The sequence below is a fragment of the Mastigoproctus giganteus genome, chromosome 9 (assembly GCF_048544385.1).
Source record: "Mastigoproctus giganteus isolate SK-2022 chromosome 9, ASM4854438v1, whole genome shotgun sequence".
In the NCBI taxonomy this organism is placed as follows: Eukaryota; Metazoa; Arthropoda; class Arachnida; order Uropygi; family Thelyphonidae; genus Mastigoproctus; species Mastigoproctus giganteus.
This window is the reverse complement of record NC_143583.1, coordinates 117,782,318-117,799,227: the sequence shown is the minus strand read 5'-3', so window position 1 is coordinate 117,799,227 and position 16,910 is coordinate 117,782,318. Positions and strand designations below refer to the sequence as shown.

The following is a 16,910-nucleotide window of genomic DNA, read 5'->3' as shown; positions in this document are numbered from 1 at the left end:
AAATATCTCCAGATGCACCCCTGATTCGGGAACAGAAAAGAATAGTCAAGTGTAGACTGCTCTGGTGGAGGGTGATCTAGTTTTTTTGGGTGACGCTATTGTCAGGGAAAGGCGTAACATTTTTTGTAATAAAGATACGTGGTCTAGAACCAGTGTTTGTTTTCCAGCGACAATTGATGATGTTTCCAACAGACTGCCAGATTTTAAGGGAGGTAAAGAGAGATTTATTATTCATGTGGGTACTAACAATATTAAGCGTACAAAATCTGACTATCTGTTGGAGAAATATAGGACTATGGAGGAAAAATGCCAAGAGTTAGGTCAGACTGTGTATTGTCTGCAAATCTGCTCAAACATGATAGGCAGGACTATATGCTGAAAGCCTTGTGAATTAACTCAAGACTTGAGGGAATCTGCAAGGCTCTAGGGGGAAATTTTTTTTTTTTTTTTTTTTTTTTTTTTATCAGTGTGGCCTACATTTGCAGGCAGTAGGAATCTATTTTGTAGAGATGGTATTCATTTGAACAAATGTGGTGCAAGGATTTTTGCCAGTATCATTGAGGATATCCTAAAGGTTCAGGGAAACTGCTAGTTAGGGGGGAGAAGGGTAATATAGATCTGCATTTATCCGATGATATGGGTCAAAGTAATTCTTGCACTGATCTCAAGAATTCTTGTTAGTAACCAAAACAGTCAATATTTGCAAGATGTTCTGAAGGAAACAAGCCTACATAACTTCAAGAAGTATGTCAAGATAGTAAATTACATAGTCTCAACTGCAGTAGCGGATTATCACACAGGCATACACCTTGGGCCCCACATGCCCAGGGGCCCCCAAACCGACAAAAAAATTACTATTATTTCATTTTAAGCTTTAACTCACACAAAGGTTTTATTTATACAAAAATGACACAGTGATCACAGTGTTAGAGCTGTGCACGCGTATACGCACACACACACACACCATATATCGCTCTGGCATGTGTGTACAGGCAATAACATGACAAGTCAGCACAGGTTAGATACTTATGTCTACTTATAATTTTTGTTCTATTTTTCTTATAGAAATAAAAATTCATGCCTTGCATCTACTCATTTAAATTTCGATATTTTAAAATTTTAGGTGGCCCCTAAACTTTGTTTATGCCTCGGGCCCCTCAAATGCATAATCAGCCACTGCTCAACTGTGTCCACAGTAATGTCAGGAGTGCTGTCAATAAAATGGCTGAATTTGAACTCTTGATTAGGACAACTAATGCCGATATAATAAGGCTAACAGAAATGTGATATTGGTGATGAGTTCCACTACAGTATATGTAATGTATTTAGGAAAGATAGAATGGGAGGGGGGGGGGGGGAATCATGCTTCTTGTCAAAAGCAGCCCAAGCACGAAAAGAGCTTTTGCTGAATCTGAAGTTACATCTGCCAGCATAGACAATGAGAGTAGGAATAATCTATAGACCAGAATATGCAGATGGACTAGGCAAAGCAAGCATGAATGTCTCATTATGGGTGACTTTAATCTTCCCAAAATTGATTGGAATTAGTGGAAAGGAAACTCATGATGGGAAAAATTTTTTTTAAATAAACTAGCTGATTATTATTAGTACCAGCATGTTACAGAAAGCACTAGGGGTGAGAACATTCCTGATCTCATCATTGCTAACGATTCAAATGACATCACAGGGCTTAAAGAACAGGAACCACTGTCAGGAAGTGATCATGTAATCATCAGCTGGAAGATGAAAGATGTTGCAGTAGTTAAAGGTAAAGGGGATTTTGATGAGTTTAAGGCGATATATGGCATCTGTGAACTGGGGGGATTATTGCCAAAGGTTGGCGGATACATTTGAATTATGGAATACTTTAAAAGCAAAAATCACAGAAGCCATGAATGCAAACATTTAAGAAAATATTGATACCTTTAAAGGATTAAAGATACCTTTATGAAAATATTGCAGGAGGAGGATGCCAAAATGGATGACTGTGGAGCTGGCTGGTCAAATAGCGCAAAAAAAGATAGCATGGGTTACAGAGCAATGAAAAGTACTGAAGCCTATAACAGGTACAAGTTATCTATAATAATACCAGAAATAAGGTGCCAGGAAGGCCAAGGCTGCATATAATAAAGCATTGTCTAAGAGAGCAAAGAATAGGGACAAGGAATGTTTCATGTATGTGAATACAAGGAAGAAAAAAAGTGAATTAGACTAGACCCTTGTGCACTGGGTGTGGGAAAGGATTAGACAACCCCCAGTCCCCAAACCATAATATCACTGCTTCCAGTCTGCCAAACACCAGCAGTGCATCCACATGCCATGGCCTTATGCTGCTTCCTCTAAATGCAGATATGCCCATCAGCATGGAGTTGGAAACAGGATTCACCAAACCAAATAACAGATTTCCACATGGTCCAGTGTTGGTGATGTGCCCGTGCAAGGCACGGTTTCTTGTGTCTCACAATGAGCATGTGCACCGGCCATTAACTGCCATAACCTATGCAAGCTATTGTGTCTTATTGATTTTGTCTTATTGGTCTTATTAATCCTACACTGCATTGGGTGGTTAGCTGGACCATTGTGCTGTGTTGCTGCTATTATTAGTTATTTATTTAGGAGATGAAACTCCTAAAAAAACCATCTAAAAAAAAAATACTCCTAAAAAACCTACTCCAATATGAACCTACAGTCACCAAAACAGTTGAGATTCAAGAAAGGCTGCTTAGCTGTGGATGCCCTGGAAGCTATCATCATTGCTAAAAGGAACACAGATAGAAAATAATTCCCGGTCATTTCCATTGACTTTGCCAGGGCATTTAACTCACTTTGGCGGCCAAGCGTTCTCGGCAAGCTCAGGGAAGCCAAATTACCATATAACCTATTTTGCTGGATTAAGGATTATCTTTCGCAAAGGAAAGTAACAGTCAAAACACCATACTGCCAGGTGACCAGACTAGTGCACAGAGGGTGTTCCCCAGGGACTCTGTCCTAGGACCCCTTTTTTGGAAAATTGTTTTAGATGAATTCCTGCACAACCAATCTGCGAGACGTCTCCACCCAGGTGTATGCCGATGATCTGATTCTTACCCTGGCGGCCAATTCCCATAGACGACTAGAAGACGCAGCAAACGAAGCCCTTATGACTCTCCAATGTTGGGCTGAACAACACCACCTGCAGATTTCACCAGACAAGACCAACTCGATTTTACTGAAGGGAACACTGCAAGTCACCAGACCTCCCCTAATTTGAAATCCAACAAATGACCATAAAACTATCTACGGAGCTGAAATACCTGGGAGTAATTCTAGACAGAAACTTATCATTCACCCTGCATCTGATTCATCTCCACCAAAAAATAAAATATAGTGCCATGGTTAACAGAGTTTCTCTGCAAGACTGGGGCTTGAAACAGCAAACACTAACCCTTTACTACAAAGCAGTATTTGTACCAATCATCACTTATGTGGCAGGAGCTTGGTTTCCCAAAACGACAACTGCAGTAAATACAAGAAAATTAGAATCAAACTAGCACACCATCCTACTTTCCATCACAAGAGCTTGCTGCATGGTCAGCACACATGCAGGTGCTGGCTGGTGCACTAACCCTGGACCTAGAGGTAGTCAAATGTGGTTTACTACATTATCTCTCCAAGGGCAGATCTCTTACCTGCATTAACTTCACCACTGACCCTGCAAATAGTGTCAGTGTGGAAAAAGCACGACTCACCCTTCACCTTCAAAGGACATAGCAACTGAGATGGAACCAAACTACAAAGGGATCCATCACCAAGAAATTCATCCCTGAAATCTCAAGTATCTATCCCAAGCTACATACATGGTTCTCACCGGGGCTCCACACCACCTTCCTTCTCACGGGGCACAGGTCTTTCAAAGCTAAATTGGCCGGGTTTAGGATTGTGGAAGACCCAAACTGAGGAGATGCTCCCAGAGACCTGGGAGCATCTCCTCTACCACTGTGACATTTACAAGGACCTTAGGCACTCTCTTATGACAAGAATTCACTACATCCCCATGAATATGGAGCACCACCTGCTTGACACAGCTGAAGAACACACAGCCTTCACCACCTTTGCAAAGGACCTATTCCAGAGGCAAAACACCCTACCCAGAACATAAGTGATCTGGGAATTGAAATGTATTCTGCCACTGAAATTGACTGGCAGCCACCACCCACTTGAAGACTGTCCTGATCATTAACCTATCTCAGACAGAACCTCTGTCCCATGAATGACACCAAATTGGACTCTTTACCAACAGTGACAATGAGCACGTTGTCACTACTGCCAATTCCTGATGGCAATCTATACCGGGCTCCCTTGCCAGTACCCTTCTCTCCCTTTTCCTCGGGGTTTGGGAAGCAGTCCTATCTCCTTCCCTCCCCCGCCAACCCTTATCCTTCTGGTGGGGCACGGGCCTGCCTCACTGAACATCCTGGGGTCACCTTCTCTATCGTCCCCATACTTCTGTCTTTTCCCCCAGTCTTCAGTCCCCCCCAACTCTGCCTAATATGCCACAAACTGCAAAAACTTAATTTCGTCCAAATTAAACCGCATAACCCTCATTTGGTTTTTCTAATCCCAGCGTTCATCCTGAGTTTTTTTTTTTTTTTTTTTTTGTTTTGTTTTAAGGCCCTAGCAACCGAAATCTCAGGAAACTAGGTGGCAGGACCTGCCAGAGTATATATAAGCTACTGGGTCCTGGTCTGTCTCCATGGGGTGTAAGTGGGGCAACATTGGGCCCCAACTGGGCCAGCAGCTAAACGACCAGAAAAACAACGCGACACTAAACGATCCAAGACCCACACGCTTTTAAATCTCTGGCATTTATAGCATACTGTAACACACCACAACGTAAACTACGCAGAGATGGGGGAAACCCCTGGTGCCACTTGACCCTAAATACACTTACACTTACTGCATTGGGTGGTTAGCTGAACCACTGCTGTGTTGCTGCTATTGTTAGTTATTTATTTAGGAGATGAGACATGATATTCACCACAGGTGGCTGTCCTACATGTGACTATTGGCTGGTTGTTCAACTGCTGTTGAGATAGTCATGGTAGATTCATTAGACCACAGAGCGGCAACACAGCACACAACCACATTGGCTTTTGTAAAGATACTGGCATCTGCACATCTTGTACCCACAACATTCCATTTGAAGTCAGAAAGTTGTTGTTGACCCATTCTTTCCTTGCAAACACACATGCAAACTGCAATCTTATACCAGACATTCCCAACTTTGAGCTTTCATCAGTGTCACAAACCAGTCCATTCCTAAACAAGGGGATGTTGCTAATGCAAAACTCAGTGTATGTTTTGCTACATTAAATACCAAAGCTTCTAACTTAGAGTTAAGTTTGTTTTTTTTGCATTATTCAAAGTTAAAAAAAATAAATCATCACCTGATGTGGAGCAATGCACTTCTTCTTTGTTCTTTCTGTGACATTCCAAGCATTAGTCATCCATGCATGTACAATGGCAGAAGTCTGAAATTCAAAGAGAGAGAGAGAGAGAGAGAGAGAGATATCAGGTATAAGCAATCAAAATGTGCTTAATAGGTATTAGAAAAAAATAGAAATAGTATATTTTTGTTCAAAAAAATTCTTATAATTTAACCGTACCAATCATAATAGTGCAAAACGAAATATACACACACATCAAGAAATATGGTATTTTGCATACATCAAAAAAAAAAAAAAAAAAATTAAACAAATATTTAAGTTTTCTGTTTATACTCTGAGACTTCCACACAAGGTCAGTTGGGTTCACAACTATAATACAGTGATTTTTAAATTTATACTTTTTTGAAATACAGAGTTCCACATGCTGTAATGGAATCACAACCTGTGGAACTCTGTACCAGTAAGCTGGCCATTTCAGTGTGGTCTTTTTGGTTGCACAGTATAAAAAATAAATAAATGATAATGGACTTCTAAATGACCAGGCAATATGGAAATTGCCATTTTCTTGCTGGTCTCAAACTTTTTTTTTTTTTCTTAGATGTCCTTTGACAAACAATTCTAATTGCTTTCACATACCTTTGATATTAGCATTAGTTGAGGCATATGCATAATACAGCAAAGAAAAAGAATACTTTAGAAATAATGAATAAAATTATTCCAAAAAAAATAAATAAATAAATAATTCCATTTCACCCATCCATTCACTCCAAAAGTTTGTCGTTCTTCCTTGAATTTATTTAAGCTATCAACCTCCACAACAACAGATGGAAGTCTGTTCCAGAATCAACCACCCGGTGGCCAAAGGTAAACTTCCACACATCTATTCTACAATTGTCTTCCCCCGATTAGAATTTATGCTCTCTCAGGTTTGTAATCTGAGCAGGAGGAAGAATCCACCTCAGCAAATTGAGCCTGCTCAAATAGTATCAAGTATTATCTACGAGTTCCGTTTATATAACTTCCATATCAAGTTGTGTATTAATTAATTATGTTACGTTTGTAATCTAAGTCGTTATATGTACAGTCAGTCCTCGTATAACACGTGTTTACATTACACGAATTCGATCATACACAATTTATAAATAGGGGAACAATATCTTATATAACACAAACAGAATTCGCTTATGCACGATTCGCCTTTGTGTTTACAAGAAATGGCAGTCGAATGGAACACGATAGGAATGAAAAGAAGATTCTGAAAATGTATTTATGTTTTTTATATCAGTGAAGGGGAAACACATTTCACCATAATGAGGTAAAAACCCACACAATTCCAGCTATCGGTATTATCGCAAATGCAATTAGATCGAGTTTACTACCAGTTTACAACAGATTCCACTAGCAGAAACGTAATTGGAAATTGTTTTTATTGTTTTATGGCAGTAACCCCTAGAAATGTGCTTTAGTAAAATGTGAGGTGTTAATAGTGTATCTCTGCCTTTATGGTGTTGTTTATTCAGTTGCTACATGCACGCAGCTTTGTTTATGTGTATCAAACGTGCCTCCTCGGAATTGTGCTTTATTCCCTAAAAATGAGTAAAATACTTAAAAGGTGTGAAAAGGAAGCGTCCTGGTGAAGACACTGCAGATTCAGAGAGAAAAAGAAAAGCAATATCGATAAACAGAGGCAGACTGGGACAAAAATTCTTACCAGGGAAAATTTATAGTGGCCTCATACTATGGTTTATGGCCAAAATCACACCGGCCTCCGGCCCACCGGGGTTTCCCCGGTAAGGCTTATGGCCAGTCCGCCTCTGCCAATAGAGAAAAAATATGAAATTGTGAAACGCTTTGAGCGAAATGAAAGACCATGTGATATTGCACATGCTACAGACCTAAATGAGGCAACGCCGAGAATTACAAAGAATGCAGAGAAAATAAAAACAACTTTCATAGCAGGAACAACTCAAAGTGTAATTAAAATCCATTAGATTAAGACACAAAGAATTGGAAGAGATGGAACGGCTATCATCTCTTTGGATAGAAAATCAAACAAAAAACAAGTTTGCTTACGATAGAAGCAAAAGCATTAGCAATATTTTATTACGTAATAGTCGTAATAAAATACGTATTTTTTTTTACGATTATTTATTGTGTTTGGTAATGTTTTGGTTACAAATGTGTGTTCAATCTTGGGTGGTCGGCACCTAACCCTATTTTTCCCATTTGTTTATATTGCACAAGGGTTTCTAGGAACACAACTATCGTGCTATGCGAGGACTGACTGTATTTAGTTAAAAGTACAATTTAATTGACAACAAAGTTTAACAAAATTAATAGATTTTACTGATTAATTGTCAATATTATATTATATACTATACTAACGCTATCTAGTTCGGGATATAACATTGTATCATATAACAATGGAGGCAAGTTACGAACGGTAAATCTACGGACACTTAAATATTAATAAACTTCCAAATCTTGCTGTCTCAATTCAGAATAAACTAACGATCCTGACTAGGTCTATACGCTACTTATAGAAAATAATTTGACATAACAGTTGGTCAATAAAGCGGCTAAATATGGCTAAAAAACTTCTCGTTCAGTGGAGCTGCAACTTGTAACACATGGATTTGATACCCTTACGGATACTTTTATGCAATTACAAGTCCGAGTAAAGAATAAATACACCAGATTAATCAGAAAATCACAAAATAATGCTATACTACTAAATTTAAATCAAAAAGTTTTAGAAAAACAATAATTTCAAATCAATAAATAAGAAAATCCACTTAGCAGCTTTGAACATGTCTAGCTCCCCATTATAGACCAATTAGCTTGTTATCCCACATCTACAAGTTGAAGTTGTTCACAAGGGTCATTACTAACAGATTAGAAAGAATACTTGATGAGAATCAACCAAAAGAGCAAGCTAGCTTTAGGACAGGATTCTCAACTATGGATCACCTTCACGTAATATCACAGCTAATGGATAAAGCAAGTGAATTTAAAACACCATTATGCCTGGCATTTGTGGATTATGAAAAGGCATTTGACTCCATACAGCATAAGGCAATGTTTTGGGAACTGGAAAGACGGCACCTCCGTAGCCAGGTGGGAAGGAGCAGCAGAGCGTGTAGCACACGCTTCTTGATTTGACTGGGGTTCGAGCCTGTCACCATCAAATACGGAGGATGTGGAAAGGTGAGGGAATGACCACCACATATTCCTGGTGCAATATGGCCTTAGTTGCTAATGCTCCTAAAAACCAAACAACAACTGGAAAGATAAGGTACCCCATATATTATGATTTTGAAGAAAATATATGAGAATGCTACCTCCTTTATTAGACTATATAAAGACAGTAGCAAATTTAAAATCGAGAAAGGAGTTCGACAAGGAGACAATATCTCCTAAACTGTTTACTGCTACCCTTGAAGAAGCTTTCAGAAGATTAGACTGGTCGCAGAAAGGAGTCAGTGTGAATGGAGAGTACCTAAACCATTTACGATTTGCAGATGACATTGTGGTCATAAGCCACGATCCCAAGGAATTACAGGAAAATCTTAATCAGTTATGCAGAGTTTAGTAAGGATTTTGGATTAAAGATGAATATGGCTAAAACAAAAGTAATGATGAACAAGTAATGAAGAACAAGTAACAATTGAAGGAGCAGTAATTGAAAAGGTGGAGTCATATACTTATCTGGGACAATTTATTAGCTGTAATAATGATAAATGGCTGGAAGTCAAGAGAAGAATAAATTTTGAATGGACAGCATTCAGGAAATATAGTCACATATTGAAGAGCAATATCCCAGTTTGTCTGAAACGAAAAATAATGAACCAATGTATACTCCCCACCATGACTTATGGAAGTGAAACTTGGGCACTCACCAAAAGAATGGAAGAGAAGCTGAGAACTACACAGCGAAGAATGGAACGAATTATATTGGGAATCAGACTGTTGGATAAGAAGAGAAACACATGGATTAGGGAGCAAACTTAAGTAAAGACATTCTTATCAAAACTAAAATGGTCTTGGACAGGACACATAGCTCGAAGACATGATGACAGATGGACTAAGAAAATAACAGAATGGTACCCAAGAGGAGCTAGAAGAAAACCTGGATAGACAACAGCGGAGATGGATAGATGAAATTCATGAGTTTGTGGGTAGTAAATGGATGGTCACTGCACAAAACAGAAGGAACTGGAAAGTTGCTGGAGAGGCCTTCATCCTGCAATGGACTGAAAATGGATGATGATTATCATATAAACCTTTTGGCATCTGTCATATTGTATGTTTATCTTCACAACTGGGTTGTCATGTCTGCAATACCAGGGTACCTGCCCATCTACCAACAATAGGCCAATAACTTTGAAACTGTGCCGTCTGGGTGGTGGTAATCACTGAGAATAAGTAACAATAGTCTTCTCTATTAGTGAAGCGTTACTTATTTGAGGTAGGCAATACCATGGCAACTCATTGTGAAGGAAGGGCACAATATGAGATATAGCAAATGATGCCTACCACACTACCATCCTAGTTTAAGAGTTATCTATGGTGTATCTACACCGATATTACATAGATATTAAAAAGATAATAGAAACTACAAAAAAGAAAACTGCTACTACTCAGATATTCACATGTTCCTGTAATTGGAAAAATGGAAGTGGAACAGTTACTCTCATTGTGAGCTGATAATTAAAATCAAAGAAACATTTCACTCACACAGTGTTATTTGTGATAAAGCAAAGGGTTTGTTTAATGAGATGAAAGAAAAGGAAGGCGGCAATGAAACTTTCATAGCAAGCAAAGGCCAGTTCACTAATTTCAAGCAGCACACTCAAATTAACAGGTGAGTCTGCCAATGCTGATGAAACAGGAAGGGCATATCCTGAGCGCTTCAAGTCACTTGTATAGGAAGGTGAATATCTACCTGAGTGTGGATAAGACTGGCCTTTATTTGGAAGATGCCTTCAAGGACTTTCATCTGATGTCTTCACAGAGTGGTATACAGATAATCTTTGCCCAACAGTACATCGCTACTCTAATGAAAATAATTATCCAAGGAGGGCACTGCTGTTGTTGGGTAATGCCCCAGGACATCCACCAAACACTGGAGAGATAAGGATGACTCAAGATATAAAGGTTGAATTGAATCCTAAAGAGCATTAACATCTATGTTACTTGGAAAGCAGTCACATCAACTTGTATGAATGGAGCATTGCAAAAAGTGTGACCTGAGTGTGTACTATGTGATTTCAGGGGGATTTGAGGAAGTGCCACAAATTGCAAATGAAATCACTGCAATTACTCAAGAGGTAGTGCTTGACAATGTTGAGACTGATATGTGACTGAGTTGTTGGAGAGCCATTCTCAAGCTTCTTACAAATGAAGAACTGGAAGTTTTGGCTGTACAGTTGACTCAGGAATAGCAGCAGCAAGAACAAGAAGAGCCCAAAGAGCCCATTTTAAGGTCTATAAAAACCCATGACTTGCAGGAAATTCTGGCTGGGATTGATAGGTACCTGCAGAGGTTAAACAATATGATCCTGACTAGGAACAGAAACGTTCTATTAGAAGAGGAATCAATGCAGTGTTGCAGCTTTAGTACCATGTTCTGCAGGAGAGAAGGCATCAAGCAATGCAACAACCCTCCTTTCTTATTTGAAAAAGAAATTTGAAGAGCCTCCAACTGATCTAAAGACAGCAGAAGATTCAGTGAACCCTGATGATCCACAACCAGGGCCTTCCTCTCATCAGTAAAGTCTACTTATTTATATTTTATTATAGAATAAATGTGATTTAAATGAATGTATGTCAATTTCAATGTTTATGTTAAATTGAATATTAAAATTTTTGTAATATTTTATGAAAGAGAGTAAATTTTTGTATACCTGGAAAGCATCCCACTGAAACACATAATTCAGGTTTCATTTATGCTGATTCAATATACACCAGCATTTCCAGGAACCAAATCCCAGCATAAACCGAGGACCCTCCCCATACTGATATTAATTCATGTCTCTGAAACAATATGCACATGCTTTTAATTAAAGTTTATAATAAACTTTATACCAGTATATAAGTTACCTCTGAATGACTGGATACTGTATTTGTTATCATGCACAAAGTGGAGGAATGAATGAGAATATGGTGGATGCATAAAAATGAAATGTTCTCAGGTCATGTATTTGAAATTTGAGGCACTTGTTTTTTGTTCTCATTTTACTAAATATATAAATAATGAATTATTACTATTTTCTTATTATATTAATCAAGCATAAATGTGAAATAATGTGTTATATTTCAATCATTAAAATCCAGGAAGAAAAAATAAAGTATATTTGATCCTAAGCTCTGCTTTGGTAACCACATGGAAAAGCTGCTTACCTAGGCAGCTCGACTCTGATGGATGGCCAAACAGCATTTGCATTATATTAATGAAGTAACGACCACCAAAAGATATATAAAAAGCACAGTATACTCTCCGCTTCTATATGCTGCAGAAGTATGGACATCTGCTGCTGCCCCTAGCAAAATTCTACCACTCTTTTCTACTGAGTTTTGGCTCTTAAAATGGGCCATAAACAAACAAACTTCCTCCACAGTTAAGGACAACTGAAATGGCCAGTTTGATAAAAATTCACAGGCTTTCCACACTGATTAGAGTGAAATGCCTTACCACAAATGTAAAAATGATCACTGGTAAGATTTCGGCACCATCATTCTGGGACCTGTGCTCTCGGAGAGTCCCTCAGAGAGACTCCAACTCTGTGCCCACATCTCAGCCGTCTCCACCTATCCGATAGGTTTCTGCCATATCAGCTAATTTCATGTGCCCAGTCTTTGGATGCTGACCTAAATAAGTTTACTTGTGATCGGGAGTACAGACGCCGCATCCTTAAATTGTACTTTGCTGTCCCTGATCCTTCTCCTTGAGGCTCACTTTAATGCCGCAAGCCAGCAATATGACATGAAGATGGCTTACCAAACAACCTTGCAGTTTTCCACCTATATATTCTTTGTACATTGTGATGTTTATAATTGTATTATTACTTTGAGTGTTGAGTTGTTTTACTTTTATTCGATCCTTCTCCTTGAAACTCACCTCGAAGCTGCAAGCCAGAAATATGACATGAAGATGGTTTACTAACCAACCTTGCAGTTTTACACCTATAAATTCTTTGTACATTGTGATGTTTATAATTGTATTATACTTTGAGTGTTGAGCTGTATATACAGTAAATCCCGCTATTCGCGGGAGTTACGTTCCTGAGAAATGCCGCGAATAACCGAGTTATGGCTCCCATAGTAATAAAGGGGTTCCGTTCCAAAGTATGAAATATATAAGAAAAACTAGTCTAAAATTTTGTCTATGTATGTATTATATGTACACAGACAATACATAGTGAAATGCAAGCATAAGGCATCGAAATTTGGCACTAATGATATCAAGAGCAGGAGACCGGAAGAATTGCTTAACAAGTACAGGTCACTGTTGAAAAAAAGCCGTGAAATAGGGTTGAATTTGAAAGTGTCTGCAATTCTGCCCAGACACGATAGGAGCGATTATATGATGAGAGCCTTGTCGATCAATTCGGCCCTGGAAAGATTGTGCAAGGCTCAAGGGGTCGAATTTTTTTCAGCCTGGACTGTACTTGTTAACAGGAGAGATTGCTTCTACAGGGATGGGATACACTTAAATAGAAAGGGTGCAAGAATATTTGCTGATGCTATCGAGGCAGTGTTAGGTGGGTCGGAAAACTGCTAGCTTGGGGGGAGACAAAGACTAATAGATTAACAGTAGCCACTGGCAGAGGTGAAAGAAATTCTTGCACTGCTTCTATTGAAATGAGCAGAAGCCTGAAAAACAAGATGAAGGATATTTCAGAGACTGCTGGGAGTCATTGCGGTACAAGTAAACACATGGGTTGTGTTAGGGTAGCTAAGAATAGAAATGGGTGCATGTATACTTGCGTGTACACCAATGCTAGGAGTTTAGTAAATAAATTTGATGAATTTGAGGTATTGCCCAAAACATCAAAGGCAGATATTGTTGGGATATCAGAGACGTAGTGTCACACAGATATAAGGAATGCAGAACTGGAATTTGGAGAGTCCAACATCTACAGAAAGGACAGACTGGATAGGAAGGGAGGAGGGGTTATGCTATTAGTTAAGAAATACATAAAATCCAAGGAAGTGAAGCCAGTGGACATCGCTGGACAGTGCAGTGTCGAGTCAGTTTGGTGTAACATAAGCATTGGGAGATCAAAATTGAGAGTAGGAGTGTGCTATAGGCCTAATGACTCTGATGAGTATAATAAGAAACTGTACAGGGAAATAGAGTGGGCCAGTAAATCAGAGAGTCTTATAATGGGAGATTTTAATTTCCCAGATATTGACTGGAATTTGGGGGCTGGTCACTCAAACACTAGCAAGGCTTTTGTGGATTTATTGGATGATTGTTTTCTACATCAGCATGTTCGGGAGGCAACTAGAGGGAGGAATACTCTTGAATTGATTATCAGCAGTAATTCTTCATGCATTAAGAATCGGCAGATAAATGAATCACTAGGTGGCAGTGATCACAGTGTGCTGAAGTGGGATTTACTCAAAGAGGTAACTACCATTAGGGGTAAAGGGAAGGGTTATTGCTTTCGTAAAGGCGACAACGATGGACTGAGACAGTATTTAAATTCTATACAGTGGGACCAACTGATGATGTTACCAACAGCAAATGAAAAATGGGAAGCATTCAAATAACTTATCTTGGAAGCTACTGGGCTTTACATACCAACTAAGAAATATTGTTCAAGTTTTAGGCCTAAATGGATGTCAGATGAACTAATGAGGCATATGGCAGAGAAGAAACATGCATGGGATACATACAAATTAACACATGACACAGAAGCCTATGATAGATACAAGTTGATCTGTAACCAAGTTACAAAGGAGGTTAGACAGATTATGAGAAATCTTTGGCAAGGGATGCAAAGAAAAACAGCAAAGAGTTCTTTACTTATGTAAACTCTAGAAGGAAGGGGATGAATCAGATTGGTCCACTTGATATCGATGGGTCAACTGTTGATGATCCTGCTCAGGTAGCTAACAAACTAAATGAATATTTTGCATCGACATTCACACATGAGGAGTTATTCAGCGAGGGGAATGCCAGAGGTGTATTCAACTCTAGCAGTAAGCTACAGAATCTTGAAATAACTGGGAGTAAAGTGGAGGAGAAACTGTTGAAGATAAACACAAGAAAGGCACCCGGGGTGGATGGGATCTATCCAATTATATTAAAGGAGGCAGCAGAGGAAGTAAGAAAACCCCTAGCCATAATTATGAGAGCTTCTTTGGACTCAGGGGAGGTACCCATAGACTGGAGATGTGCAAATGTAACCCCAATTCACAAAGGAGGATCAAAGGCTGACACAAGTAATTATAGACCTGTTAGTTTAACTTCTGTTCCAGGTAAATTAATGGAGGCAATGGTTAAAGAAGCACTGCAGGATCATCTAGACAAGACTTCAGTTATAGCTCGGACACAGCATGGTTTTGTTAAGGGGAAGTCTTGCCTGACCAATCTGATTGGATACTATGATGCAGTCACAAAGGAACTGGATGCAGGGAATAACTTTGATATTATATACTTGGATCTTAGAAAGGCTTTTGATACTGTTGCACATGGAAGACTGCTGCACAAATTGGAGCAGTGTGACACTGGAGGCAAATTGCTGCTGTGGATAAAGGGGTGGCTGAGGGGGAGAAGACAGATAGTAGTAATCAATGGACACTGCTCGTCATGGACTAATGTTATTAGTGGAGTCCCTCAGGGCTCAGTGTTGGGTCCATTATTGTTTTCTGTATTTATAAATGATATTGATGATGGTATATCAAGCTTAATGTCGAAGTTTGCAGACGATACAAAGGTAGGCAGGGTTGTCAAGGACACTACTGACACTATGCTGCTGCAACAGGATCTGGAAAGGTTGAGCAGATGGGCTGAGAGGTGGCAAATGAAGTTTAACATTGACAAATGTAAAGTACTACACATGGGAAACAGCAACCCCAGAGCAATGTATCAACTCTGTGGTACTACACTGACAGTGGTAGAGAATGAAAGGGACCTGGGGTTGGTTGTGCAGGCAGATATGAAGTTCTCTGAGCACTGCAGATGGGCTGCAAGAGTAGCTCATGGTGTATTGTCAATGATATATAGGAATTTTTCTAGCAGGGATAAGGAGGTGATTATTCCCTTGTATAAGGCAATGGTCAGGCCACACCTGGAGTACTGTATACAGGTCTGGAGGCCTCATTTCAAGAAGGATGTAGAGCTGCTGGAACGAGTACAGAGAAAGGCAACAAGATTAGTGAATGGAACAAACGGGTGCTCTTACGAAGAAAGGCTTAAGTTTTGCAAATTACAGTGTCTGGAGACTAGGCACCAGCGAGGTGATCTGATAGAGGTGTATAAAGCCTTGAATGGTTTGAGCATGCTCAGTGCTGATGGGATTCTTCCTCTCGCTCAGAATAATCACCTGAGAGGGCATAAATTCAAATTGAGGAAAGACAGATGTAGGATAGACGTGCGGAAATTTGCCTTTGACCAGCGGGTGGTTGGTTGGTGGAACAGACTTCCATCCCTTGTCGTCATGGAAGTTGATAGCCTAAATAAGTTTAAGGCTCAGCTGGACAAGTATTTCGAACGAACAGAGGGGTGAAGTGGAAGTGGTTTGTTTTTTTTTTTTTTTTTTTTTTTTTTCTGGCTGATGCTGCATAAGCTTGCTTTCTTGCATCAAATGCCTCTACTAATGCTAATGCTAAAATGAAAATAAGAAACAATTTAATATTAAATGTAATATTTATTAGAAATTTCAAACAAATCTTTCAAACCAGCGTCTTTGCTAGCTAAAAAACTTATCAACCCAGTGCTATCACCAGTTTCACTAAAGTGTTGATAAAGTTTTGCCTTTTTACGAATGATGAGTGAACTTAATGGAATTTTATTTTGAGTTCGGTCTTCTATCCACAGATTTAAAGCTTTTTCCATTTTTTCTAATTTAACATCACGAGTGACAGAGAATTTTTGAAGCAATTAGTGCATTTTCACGGACACTACGGCGGATTTTTCCTTCCGATTTCTTGATTGAACGTACCGTTGACTCATTGATTTTATAATGTTTTGCCACTGAGGAGACACTTTCACCATTAGAAATTTTGTCTAATAACTCAATTTTATTCGCTAATGTCATCACCTTCTTTGATCTTTTCACATTTCCCTTGTTATTCGTAGCCATATTTTTGTACAGGTTAGAAAGAACTTGTCCACAATAAAGTCACTTTGTTCCGTTAACACCCTCGAAAGTTTGTTTTACACTGCAAAACGGTAGATTTATCACTTTTGTAAGCATATAAATTTATAAATTGATATATAAATTGATAAATTTATTCAATCTATAAGCATAT

At 38.9% G+C, this 16,910-nt stretch overlaps 1 protein-coding gene across 1 annotated transcript in view; it reads right to left on the bottom strand.

The window, feature by feature from the left end:
- Vlet (COMM domain containing 10 protein valette) overlaps nt 1–16,910 on the bottom strand; it is a 76,290-nt gene that overhangs the window by 21,140 nt on the left and 38,240 nt on the right. The window contains exon 5 of the mRNA XM_090381345.1: nt 5,427–5,510. Within this exon, the coding sequence (XP_090237471.1) occupies nt 5,427–5,510 (84 nt within the window). The remainder of the gene's footprint in view (nt 1–5,426; nt 5,511–16,910) is intronic.